This window comes from Nerophis ophidion, linkage group LG17 (genome assembly GCF_033978795.1).
Source record: "Nerophis ophidion isolate RoL-2023_Sa linkage group LG17, RoL_Noph_v1.0, whole genome shotgun sequence".
NCBI lineage: Eukaryota > Metazoa > Chordata > Actinopteri > Syngnathiformes > Syngnathidae > Nerophis > Nerophis ophidion.
Window position 1 is genome coordinate 41,481,250 of NC_084627.1, and position 13,222 is coordinate 41,494,471.

Here is a 13,222-nt window from a genome sequence, read left to right on the forward strand (position 1 = left end):
GATTTGGTGCTAGCGGGGGTGTATAATATAGTCTGGGAGAGTCATGGATGCAAAGAATTCTGGGTATTTGTTGTGTTGCGTTTATGTTGTGTTACTGTGAGGATGTTCTCCCGAAATATGTTTGTCATTCTTGTTTGGTGTGGCTTCACAGTGTGACGCATATTAGTAAGTGTCAAAGTTGTTTATATCCCAACCATCAGTGTTCACGAGAATGTCTGCGGCTCCTAATGTCTTCTTCACTTTGTGACACGCGTCAAAATGGCTCTTTGAGTGGTAAAGGTTGCCAAACTCTTAACTATGTATGTTAAATATTTCCCAATGGTTCAACCGCCACCGGCCCGAGTCTTTTTAAAATGTATTTTTTCGTCTTATCCACGAATGAGACCGCAAACCGCGCATCTCCACTAGGAACACAATAAGCAGATAAGGGATTTTCCAGAATTATCCTAGTAAATTTGTCTAATAACATTCGAATCGCTCCCACTGTATAGTCTTTTTTTTTTCTCACTTTCCTCATCCACGAATATTTCATCCTATTATGTTAGATCCACTATGGACTGGACTCTCACACTATTATGTTAGATCCACTATGGACTGGACTCTCTCACTATTATGTTAGGTCCACTATGGACTGGACTCTCACACTATTATGTTAGATCCACTATGGACTGGACTCTCACACCATTATGTTAGATCCACTACGGACTGGACTCTCAAACTAATATGTTAGATCCACTATGGACTGGACTCTCACACCATTATGTTAGATCCACTACGGACTGGACTCTCAAACTAATATGTTAGATCCACTATGGACTAGGCTCTCACTATTATGTTAGATCCACTATGGACTGGACTCTCACTATTATGTTAGATCCACTATGGACTGGACTCTCACACTATTACGTTACATCCACTATGGACTGAACTCTCACAATATTATGCTAGATCACTCTAACTTTCCTCATCCACAAATCTTTCATCCTGGCTCAAATTAATGGGGAAATCGTCGCTCTCTCGGTCCGAATCGCTCTCCCTGCTGGTGGCCATGATTGTAAACAATGTTCAGATGTGAGGAGCTCCACAACCCGTGGCGTCACACGCACATTGTCTGCTACTTCCGGTACAGGCAAGGCTTTTTTATTAGCAACCAAAAGTTGCAAACTTGATCGTCGATGTTCTCTACTAAATCCTTTCAGCAAAAATATGGCAAAATCGCGAAATGATCAAGTATGACACATAGAATGGACCTGCTATCCCCGTTTAAATAAGAAAATCTCATTTCAGTAGGCCTTTATGTCAACAGAGTCAAAATTGTTCCATTTTTTGGGACTAAGAAGGGGTCGTTAGCAAATTGCCCTTGAGACCCCTGCTGGACACTACACCGTTTCAAAGAGCTTTGTCATGAAGCCATTGTGTAAAAGTCCCGAAAACCAAGACTTGGGAGGTGAATGTGAACTATTTGACAAGACAAACACTCCAGAAGAGACTATGGAGCTGAGCTTGGGTCCAGATTCTGTAAATAATCCACAGCACAATTAGTGAGAGTGGTGAGATGGAACCAGTGTGACAACCGACTCTGTTCTGCTCTACCAACTGGTGGCGGAAAAATGTTGCAGTCATTTGAAGTGCAAACAGGAGAAGTGATTTTAATGACAGAACTTGGGCCTTGAACAGGAAGTGCAAGAACACAGGTGTCTTCACAGAGGCACAGTTTCAGTAGTGACTACAGTGGTACTACAGTGGTACTACAGTGGTACTTCGGGTTTACCAGGTTATTGCTTCTGTCATCCCAAATCTTAGTTTGGGACACGGCTTCACCCATCCAAATGAATTGGAATCAATTTAATCAGTGCTTCGCCCCCTTGCAAGACAAGAACTGTTTCATCATGATAGGACGCTTGGACCTCATCAAAGACCATGTTCAGTATCACGCACAGGTCTTTAGACATTTTGGTTTTTAGCTCCCATTTGGGGGGGGATTTGGGCCAATTGCAAAGTTCGGATTTTAGATGTGCATTTTGTCTATAGCAGGGGTCACCAACCTTTTTGAAACCAAGAGCTACTTCTTGGGTACTGATTAATGCGAAGGGCTACCAGTTTGATACACACTTAAATAAATTGCCAGAAATAGCCAATTTGCTCAATTTACCTTTAATAAATAAATCTATATATATAAAAAAAAATGGGTATTGCTGTCTGTCATTCTGTCGTACATTTTTTTTTCCTTTTAAATAAGTTTTTTTGTAGAGAATACACACTTAGTTGAACAGTTTAAAACAGGAGAAAACAGGAAAAAAAAAGAAAATTAAATTTTGAAACATAGTTTATCTTCATTTTCGACTCTTTAAAATTCAAAATTCAACGGAAAAAAAGAAGAGAAAAAGTAGTTAATTCGAATCTTTTTGAAAAAAATTAAAAAAATAATTTATGGAACATCATTAGTATTTTTTCCTGATTAAGATTATTTTAGATTTTGATGACATGTTTTAAATAGGTTAAAATCCAATCTGCACTTTGTTAGAATATATAACAAATTGGACCAAGCTGTATTTCTAACAAAGACAAATAATTGGAAAAATAATTTATGGAACATCATTAGTCATCTTTTTTGATTAAGATTAATTGTAGAAAAAAAAAGGAAAGAAAAGAAAAGAAAAAAAGATACATTTTAGAATTTTGATGACATGTTTTAAATAGGTTAAAATCCAATCTGCACTTTGTTAGAATATATAACAAATTGGACCAAGCTGTATTTCTAACAAGGACAAATAATTAAAAAAAATATTTATTGAACATCATTAGTAATTTTTCCTGGTTAAGATTAATTTTAGAAAAAAAAAAGAAAAGAAAAGAAAAAAAGATTAATTTTCGAATTTTGATGACATGTTTTAAATAGGTTAAAATCCAATCTGCACTTTGTTAGAATATATAACAAATTTGACCAAGCTATATTTCTAACAAAGACAAATCATTATTTCTTCTAGATTTTCCAGAACAAAAATTTCAAAAGAAATTCAAAAGACTTTGAAATTAGACTTAAATGTGATTCTAAAATGTTTTTAGATTTGCCAGAATAATTTTGGGGAATTTTAATTATAATAAGTTTGAAGAAATATTTCACAAATATTCTTCGTCAAAAAAACAGAAGCTATAATGAAGAATTAAATTAAAATGTATTTATTATTCTTTACAATAAAAAAAAAATCAATTTACTTGAACATTGATTTAAATTGTCAGGAAAGAAGAGGAAGGAATTTAAAAGGTATATGTGTTTAAAAATCCTAAAATAATTTTTAAGGTTGTATTTTTTCTCTAAAATTGTCTTTCTGAAAGTTATAGGAAGCAAAGTAAAAAAATAAATGAATTTATTTAAACAAGTCTTTAAAATATTTTATTGGATTTTCTAATTCTATTTGAGTTTTGTCTCTCTTAGAATCAAAAATGTCAAGCAAAGCCAGACCAAATTGCTAGTAAATAAATAAAATTTAAAAAATAGAGGCAGCCCACTGGTAAGTGCTGCTATTTGAGCTATTTTTAGAACAGGCCAACGGGTGACTCATCTGGTCCTTACGGGCTACCGCGTTGGTGACCCCTGCTCTATTGCCATCTGGTGGCTACAGTGGATAGTGCACCACCCCACCCCAATTCTTCACGTTCACAGCGAATGTGGACATAGGAATCTACTTACAGTAGCTGAGAGATAGCTCGTATCCCGAAAAACCCATAGTCCGAGGTACCACTGTATTTCTTAAAGGATTTCTGTGTGCATATTCAGAGGTACTATTTCAGCAAAAATACTTCTTGAGCTTGCTTAGCATGTTGCAAAGAAGCCCAAGAAGCCCTTTTTTTACATAGAGGGTGATATACCTCATGTCCAGAAGTCAAACTCCAATTATATTGTTATGGCACAGCTTTCTTTGATCTGTAAAAAAACAATAATAATAATATTTTACCACAAACAAACAGTATGTCCTTCCTGAATGTGAGCCGCTCTTCCTACCAAGCATCAAAATCTTTGGAAAAGATTGTTGATTCTCTTATGAGTTTCCGTCACCCTCTGAAAGAAAGAAGGTTTCCTCAAGACCTCAGGGACACCAAGACTTAACTGGCTGGGTTCAAGCTCAGGTCATTGATACTCTCAATGAGCCATACCATAAGACTCAGGTGTTTCCACCCGTTCGGGTCCTCATATCTGGGATCAAGGCAAATCTATTCTCTTCCAGAGGTGGAGCTTAGAGAGAAATGGAAGAGTGGAAAGGGAATGAAGATAATGAAAGATTTGCAGGAGGTGACGGACTGAGCTCAGCAGTAACTGCAACAAGCAAGGAAGGACTGATTTGGTGCTTGGTTCAGAAAAGTGTCCATTAGAACTCCTAGAATTACACTGACGGATCCTTCCAGATGTTCTCCTGAATCTTAGGATGTCCTTCAAATGTGTACCGGCGCCCGAGATGTGTAACCCTTTTAGGAAAAGACCAAAAGGTGTCGGAAGGTTTTCCTGGAAAGACTTCAGCACTCTGGGAGTGTGTTTTGGTGTTGGTTAGTCTGCTGGTGGGACTGAGTGTACTGTAGGAACTGGTTGGACTGCTGCGTCGTGGCCTGACTCGGTACAGTCTGGTTTGCTAGCTGGTTCTCTGACTGGTACAGTTCCAGCTCTCGCTTCCTCCTCATGGCTGACTGCAGCTGTTGCTTTATTACAGTGATTTGGTTCTCCAGTTCGGATAATTCCTGCATGAGCGGGCTCCGACCCACGTTCACACCAGGACCGCTGTCCCCCACACCCAAACCCCGACACTGTCCCGGGGCCACGCCCGGTGCTGAGCTCCCCTGCCCTTGCCCGAGTCCTTGGATACACAAACGACCTAACATGTTGGAGCGTCCATTGGAGGTGGTCACTATGGGAAGTTGTTTCTCCGGCAAAGGAAGAGCGGAGGCTGGATCCTGGGAACACGGCCGTTCCAAGTCGTTCTGCGTCTCCTTCGGAAGAACCCTGCGCCTGTTGCAGAGAGATGAATCGGTTGGATTCCAGGATGCCGACTGGTTGTTCCCTTCATTGCACCTGGAGATGCGGGCAAAGGACAACATGTGAGGCGTCAACGTTCAAAGACATTCAGTAATACTCTCAGAAGTCTACAACCAAGAAACCGGATTTCAGGGAGCTGTGCATGTTCAGAATGTTTGTAAAGTTATGTGAAGTGAAACTGGAGTTATAAACACATCAAAAAGAAGACTTTTTAAAGTATTTTTAAGACTTTTTATGTGTAAAAGCTCCGGGTCTTTCTGCGTGGAGCTTGCATGTTATCCTCCAAAGACATCCACCTGGGGATAAGCTCCTCCCACCTCCAAAGCCACACCCCTGGGAATAGGACCCTCCCACCTCCAAAGACATGCACCTGGGGATAGGCCCCTCCCACCTCCAAAGCATCACCCCTGGGAATAGGACCCTCCCACCTCCAAAGACATGCACCTGGGGATAAGCCCCTCCCACATCCAAAGACATGCACCTGGGGATAGGCCCCTCCCACCTCCAAAAACATGCACCTGGGGATAGGCCCCTCCCACCTCTAAAGCCACACACCTAGGAATAGGCCCCTCCCACCTCCAAAGAAATGCATCTTGGCATAATCTCCAATTTTTAAAACTTTTTTATGTGTAACAGCCCCGGGCTCCGGGTCTTTCTGTGTGGAGTTTGCGTGTTATCCTCCAAAGACATGTACCTGGGGATAGGCCCCTCCCACCTCCAAAGACATGCACCTGGGGATAAGCTCCTCCCGCCTTCAAAGCCACACACCTGGGGATAGGCCGCTCCCACCTCCAAAGACATGCACCTGGGGATAGGCCCCTCCCACCTCCAAAAAATGCATCTGGGGATAGGCCACTCCCACCTAGCCACACACCTGGGAATAGGCCCCTCCCACCTCCAAAGAAATGCACCTTGGGATAATCTCCAATTTTTAAGACTTTTTTTTGTGTAAGAGCCTTTCTGTGTGGCGTTTGCGTGTTATCCTCCAAAGCCACACGCCCGGGGATAAGCCCCTCACACCTCCAAAGACATGCACCTGTGGTTAAACTCCTCCCACCTCCAAACCCACACACCTGGAGATAGGCCCCTCCCACCTCCAAAGACATGCACCTGGGGATAGGTTGATTGTCAACACTAAATGGTCCCTAGTGTGTGAATGTTGTCTATCTGTGTTGATGAGGTAGTGACTTGTCCAGGGTGTACACCGCCTCCCGCCTGTGAACCTCGAAAGGGACCAGCGGTGGAAAAATGGATGGATAGAAAAAGAAAACATACAACATTTCTGAGCAACCGCAAATATGGTCACTACGATTTCGTGCCCGGGACTTGTTTACAAAATGTAGGACTTGACTCTAGACTTCATGCCTACAACACTCAGCAGGTGCTTCTGTTTGGGGATCACTTAAGCTCAGCCGTTCTTACCTGCCAGGTGTTTTGTCCTGAACAGAGAAGTCAGGTAAATGCTGAAACTTACTTCATAGTTCTGGATCGAAACTTGATGGCCCCAAAATAGACACACTAGTGATTTTAGGCTTGTTTTCTAAGGAGTTTCAGTACATTTTATAATTAGTTTAGGAACGGATAGACCTACTCAGTCTACTTGACTGGCACATTTACACCGATCATTGCCGTGATTCTGACTTCAAAGAAAGAAAGTTTTGGTCGGACTTTGAATGTAAAAAAGTACAAAAGGCTCAAGCCAAATGAGAACCCGAAAATCAGGAGCACCTTCGAGGGCAGAAAGACTAAGTCGAAACCTGCTCAAAAAAGGGAGAAAATAGGCACCAAAAACTAGATAAAACAGAGGTAAGCAGCATGATTCAATTTAGTGTCCTCTTCTACTGATGTTTTCCTTAAGATGCTTAAAATGCCGAAAGAGCATGTTTTTTTTACTATGGCAATTGTCATGAGTCGAAACCGCGTTTCCTTGGCGGCTGGAGCTGCATGCGCCTCTGCTGACAGTTCGCCCTTGCTCGTGCTGAGCGCAGCACGCCCACGCAGCAACGAGCCTGCAGTCTATCAATGATCAACACACCTGGACTTGATGAAAGGGAGCAGCATAAAGACCAGCAGACCCGAGGAACGTCGCTAACCTTCCAGTAAGAATCACGTCTGGCATTCCCTGTTTTCCCAGTGATTTCCTAGCCCTTGTTTTGCTCCATTTCTCCGTGTTTTTACCCTGGTTCATGTCCTTTTGTATTTCCTCAGTGACTCCCCCGTCCTCCGTGGTTGTGCCTTGTCACTCAACTCCCGTCCGGATTCCTGACTGCTCTCCTCGATCCACGACCTCCCTGCTCGGACCCAGACCACGCTGCCCTGTTCTTGCCCATGACCTCTTGCCTGTCCATGACTTACCTCTTCGCCTTGCCCCTCTTGGGTAACGACGAAAGATACAACCAACATTTACAGACAACAACCCTTGGTAACATTTACATATTCAATATTACACAGAGTCAACACTCATTCACTTCGAGTAGCATACATACGCCAGGTATTCATCAAAGGTTTTAAATGAATCTTGTAAACCGGAGTCCTGCCCTGGTTGTCGCCTCCTTCCCTTCTCTGGTACACAACAGCAATTTCTTTAAAATGTTTTTTGGGCTCATAATGTTAACCATATCAGTTTTGAAGAGATCCCCGATCAGGACGACAAAAACATGCAATTAAGTGATCAAAAGCCTTTTAAGTAAATACGTTTTACATTTCTTCATCCACTTTGTCTATGCGGAAAAATGGCCGCCAGTTCTGTCACATAATTAGCGGGCGACATATCAAGTCTGGCGATGGAAAGTGGGCGTCGCAAGTACAGTTAGTTATCTACCAATCTATCAAAAACAAATTGATAGATTGGGGGTTCGTTCTCTCAATTGATGCAGTCGGACTCGGACACAGCGTGAAGGTAAGAAAGGATGATTTATTAATACTAACAAAACAGATTAGGAACAGAAAAACTTGCACAAAGGCACTAAGGACTAAAAAAACAGAACTAGCATGGGAGCTAGAAGGAACTAAACGCGCTGGCATCTAAGCTAGGGAAACAAACAGAGGAATAGCGTGGAAGCTAATGACTACAAAGAGTCTTTTACCACAATCGGGGATAGCGACGTCACCAAACTAGAATGCGATAAAGAATGAACAAAGAAGGCTGGCTTAAATACAGGAACGTAATCACAAGGCAGGTGTGCGTAAAAAACAAGATGCAGGTGACACTAATACGCGACTATGGCAACGGAAACAAACAGGAAGTGCCACCAGAAACTAAGGAAGACAAATACTAAACAGGATGTGATACAAAGAAGGCTGGCTTAAGTACAGGAACGTAATCACAAGGCAGGTGTGCGTAAAAAACGAGATGCAGGTGACACTAATACGGGACTATGGCAACGGAAACAAACAGGAAGTGCCACCAGGAACTAAGGACGACAAATAAACAGGATGTGATACAAAGAAGGCTGGCTTAAGTACAGGAACGTAATCACAAGGCAGGTGTGCGTAAAAAAACCGATGCAGGTGACACTAATACGGGACTAATGCAACGGAAACAAACAGGAAGTGCCACCAGGAACTAAGGAAGACAACTACTAAACAGGATGAGATACAAAGAAGGCTGGCTTAAGTACAGGAACGTAATCACAAGGCAGGTGTGCGTAAAAAACAAGATGCAGGTGACACTATTACAGGACTATGGCAACGGAAACAAACAGGAAGTGCCACCAGGAACTAAGGAAGACAAATACTAAACAGGATGTGATACAAAGAAGGCTGGCCTAAGTATAGGAACTTAATCACAAGGCAGGTGGGCGTAAAAAACAAGATGCAGGTGACACTAATATGTGACTATGGCAACGGAAACAAACAGGAAGTGCCACCAGGAACTAAGGAAGACAAATACTAAACAGGATGTGATACAAAAAAGGCTGGCTTAAGTACAGGAACGTAATCACAAGGCAGGTGTGCATAAAAAACAAGATGCAGGTGACACTAATACGGGACTTTGGCAACGGAAACAAACAGGGAGTGCCACCAGGAACTAAGGAAGACAAATACTAAACAGGATGTGATACAAAGAAGGCTGGCTTACGTACAGGAATGTAATCACAAGGCAGGTGTGCGTAAAAAACGAGATGCAGGTGACACTAATACGAGACTATGGCAACGGAAACAAACAGGAAGTGCCACCAGGAACTAAGGAAGACAAATACTAAACAGGATGTGATACAAAGAAGGCTGGCTTAAGTACAGGAACGTAATCACAAGGCAGGTGTGCGTAAAAAACAAGATGCAGGTGACACTAATACGGGACTGTGGCAATGGAAACAAACAGGAAGTGCCACCAGGAACTAAGGAAGACAAATACTAAACAGGATGTGATACAAAGAAGGCTGGCTTAAGTACAGGAACGTAATCACAAGGCAGGTGTGCGTAAAAAACAAGATGCAGGTGACACTAATACGTGACTATGGCAACGGAAACAAACAGGAAGTGCCACCAGGAACTAAGGAAGACAAATACTAAACAGGATGTGATACAAAGAAGGCTGGCTTAAGTACAGGAACGTAACCACAAGGCAGGTGTGCGTAAAAAACGAGATGCAGGTGACACTAATACGCGACTATGGCAACAGAAACAAACAGGAAGTGCCACCAGGAATTAAGGAAGACAAATACTAAACAGGATGTGATACAAAGAAGGCTGGCTTAAGTACAGGAACGTAACCAAAAGGCAGGTGTGCGTAAAAAGCAAGATGCAGGTGACACTAATACGGGACTTTGGCAACGGAAACAAACAGGAAGTGCCACCAGGAACTAAGGAAGACAAATACTAAACAGGATGTGATACAAAGAAGGCTGGCCTAAGTACAGGAACGTAATCACAAGGCAGGTGTGTGTAAAAAAACAAGATGCAGGTGACACTAATACGTGACTATGGCAACGGAAACAAACAGGAAGTGCCACCAGGAACTAAGGAAGACAAATACTAAACAGGATGTGATACAAAGAAGGCTGGCTTAAGTACAGGAACGTAATCACAAGGCAGGTGTGCGTAAAAAACAAGATGCCGGTGACACTAATACGTGACTATGGCAACGGAAACAAACAGGAAGTGCCACCAGGAACTAAGGAAGACAAATACTAAACAGGATGTGATACAAAGACGGAACAAAAACAGAATATGACATGATCCAAGTAGCGGATCATGACATCTTTACCAGCGACGTAAACGAGGAGTTCATCGTAGGGATCAATCTATTTCACCACAATATAAAGTACATAAACAGCCCATAAAAATAATATCTTATTGTCACGGCATCTTGTCGCCGAAAGACTGACAGAGGAGACGTTTAGTTAACATCTGCAGAGAGGGAACATTCTGTAGCCGAGTGAACATTTGGAATGTAGGACAAAGTCCGGGCCAGAAGAGCTTTAAGTGGGCTGAGATATGAGCTGCTGGAATATTCTTTGGGACTGAAGCAAGTCTTCTTTGTCAAAGCTACTTCCATCTTTACAACTGGCTCGCTTCATCCAAGACCAACATGAAATGGCCATTTGATGCTGCTTTTTCAACAACTCAGGCTTCTACGCACATGTGGACAAGTCACATGTTCCGCATTCAGAGCAAAGATGGGTAGCTTTTACTTTTCAACCGGCAGGGTGCCAATTCTCACTAACCAGGAATCGACACTGATATTCAAGAGTCCCTATACTGTATTTGTGTGCATTATTGTGTTCATAAATATTAATTCGTTTAGTGATAAAATCTATTTTTATTAAACATTTAACAATGAGTTGATTGTGGTTGTCAGGACTTGGACTATGACTTGGAGATAGTCTGTTTTCCCAACGCAAAGGATAGTTGGCACGAGCCAGACGTGAATGTGAGTACATTTTTTATTTACAAACTAATAAACTACAAATGGCGCACACAATGGCGGAGAACAAACTTGACTGATGGAAAAACAAAAGACTAGCATAACAAAAACAAAAACACTTGCACTGTGGCATGAATAAAAAAAACTTGCACTGTGGCATAAATAACAAAACATACTTGGCGTGGACAAAATGAACAGCAATAGCATGGCATGAAGCAGTTCAGGAATATGGGAAGTTGCCAGACTGAATACTTGGCAACTGCAGGTTTAAATAATACCAGTGATCATTACCAACAGGTGTGAGGGCCGAGGACAAGGGCGTGACTTGAGGGCAAGGTGAAAATCAATGAGTTGGCATGGCGATAAGAGAAACAAGGAAGTGCAAAAGTGTCCCAAAAATAACAAAAACAAAACATGATCTCATGGGCGTGGCAGTTGTAACTGTTATATCTTGTTTTCTAGACACGCAAGTGTATACAAGTATAGCTGTATGTAGCACAGTACAGTATTTTATATATAGTAGACTTTCTATGCAGTTGCAATTCCAAGACACTAGATGGCAGTAGTTGACTAGCCAGGTAGAAATGTTTGCCATTCAGCTGAATGTAGTCTTTTGTTGCACCCTACAAATTGTTTATACTGTAAGTATTGTATTCATTACACACCAGCAGTTTGATTGTAATGTGCATCTTAATTTTAGTTTGCGTTACCAAATTCAGAGGTGTTGACATTGCCATGTAAAATTACTCATGCTAATCATAGCATGCTAATAGTAACGCCAATGTTAATTAGGATCAAGCTAGCAGATTGTGGAAAAGTGTAGCGATACCTAATGTCCCAAATGGCATACTTCCTGGGTTGGCATGAACGATTGCACTATTACCCTGAGTTGCGTGTTTCCCGCATGGTGTGCAGTAGAAGGTGATGTCACGGGCAACAATTGTATCAAAACGGTGTGCAGTAGAAGGTGATGTCACGGGCAATAATGGTATTAAAATGGTGTGCAGTAGAAGGTGATGTCACGGGCAATAATGGTATTAAAATGGTGTGCAGTAGAAGGTGATGTCACGGGCAACAATTGTATCAAAACGGTGTGCAGTAGAAGGTGATGTCACGGGCAATAATGGTATTAAAATGGTGTGCAGTAGAAGGTGATGTCACGGGCAATAATGGTATTAAAATGGTGTGCAGTAGAAGGTGATGTCACGGGCAACAATGGTATCAAAATGGTGTGCAGTAGAAGGTGATGTCACGGGCAATAATGGTATTAAAATGGTGTGCAGTAGAAGGTGATGTCACGGGCAACAATGGTATCAAAATGGTGTGCAGTAGAAGGTGATGTCACGGGCAACAATGGTATCAAAATGGTGTGCAGTAGAAGGTGATGTCACGGGCAATAATGGTATCAAAATGGTGTGCGGTAGAAGGTGATGTCACGGGCAACAATGGTATCAAAATGGTGTGCAATAAGAGGTGATGACCCCGGGCAACAATGGTATCAAAATGGTGTGCAGTAAAAGGTGATGTCCCGGGCAACAATGGTATCAAAATGGTGTGCAGTAGAAGGTGATGTCACGGGCAACAATGGTATCAAAATGGTGTGCAGTAGAAGGTGATGTCACGGGCAATAATGGTATCAAAATGGTGTGCAGTAGAAGGTAATGGCAACAATGGTATCAAAATGGTGTGCAGTAGGAGGTGATGTCACGGGCAACACTGGTATCAAAATGGTGTGCAGTAGAAGATGATGTCACGGGCAACAATGATATCAAAAAAGTGTGCAGTGGAAGCATCTGACGGTCGGGGGCGGCCGGTGGGAGGAGGCAAGAGAGTCCGCAGCTGCCTCTTTGACAATTGCAGGAGGAACGACGCAAGCTCTCCACTCATGTCTATGGTAAGAACTAACTTATTACCACCATTTTCTCACCGGAACCTGCCGGTTGACATGTGGTAGGGAACCATGTTCGCTTGACTGCTTTGTTCCATAGTAAAGCTTCACCATCATCTTTCGGGAATGTAAACAAGAAAACATCGGCTGTGTTTGTGTTGCTAAAAGCGGCCGCAATACACTGCTTCCCAGCTACATCTTTCTTTTTTGACGTCTCCATTATTAATTGAAGAAATTGCAAAAGATTCAGCAACGCAGATGTCCATAATACCGTGGAATTATGCGATGAAAAGAGACGACTTATAGCTGTGAACGGTGCTGGACCAAAATGTCCTCTACAATGCTTGACGTCACGCGCACATTTTAGCATGATTTTAAATTTTAAAATTGCAATTTAGTAAACTTAACTGGCCGTATCGGCAAGTGTTGCAATGTTAAT

At 42.1% G+C, this 13,222-nt stretch overlaps 1 protein-coding gene across 1 annotated transcript in view; it reads right to left on the minus strand.

Annotated features, from left to right (window-relative positions):
* Positions 1-1,622: 1,622 nt before the first annotated feature.
* The window catches only part of grin3a (glutamate receptor, ionotropic, N-methyl-D-aspartate 3A), a 117,162-nt gene continuing 105,562 nt past the window's right edge, over positions 1,623-13,222 (minus strand). The window contains exon 10 of the mRNA XM_061876978.1: positions 1,623-5,062. Within this exon, the coding sequence (XP_061732962.1) occupies positions 4,513-5,062 (550 nt within the window). The 3' untranslated portion in view covers positions 1,623-4,512. The remainder of the gene's footprint in view (positions 5,063-13,222) is intronic.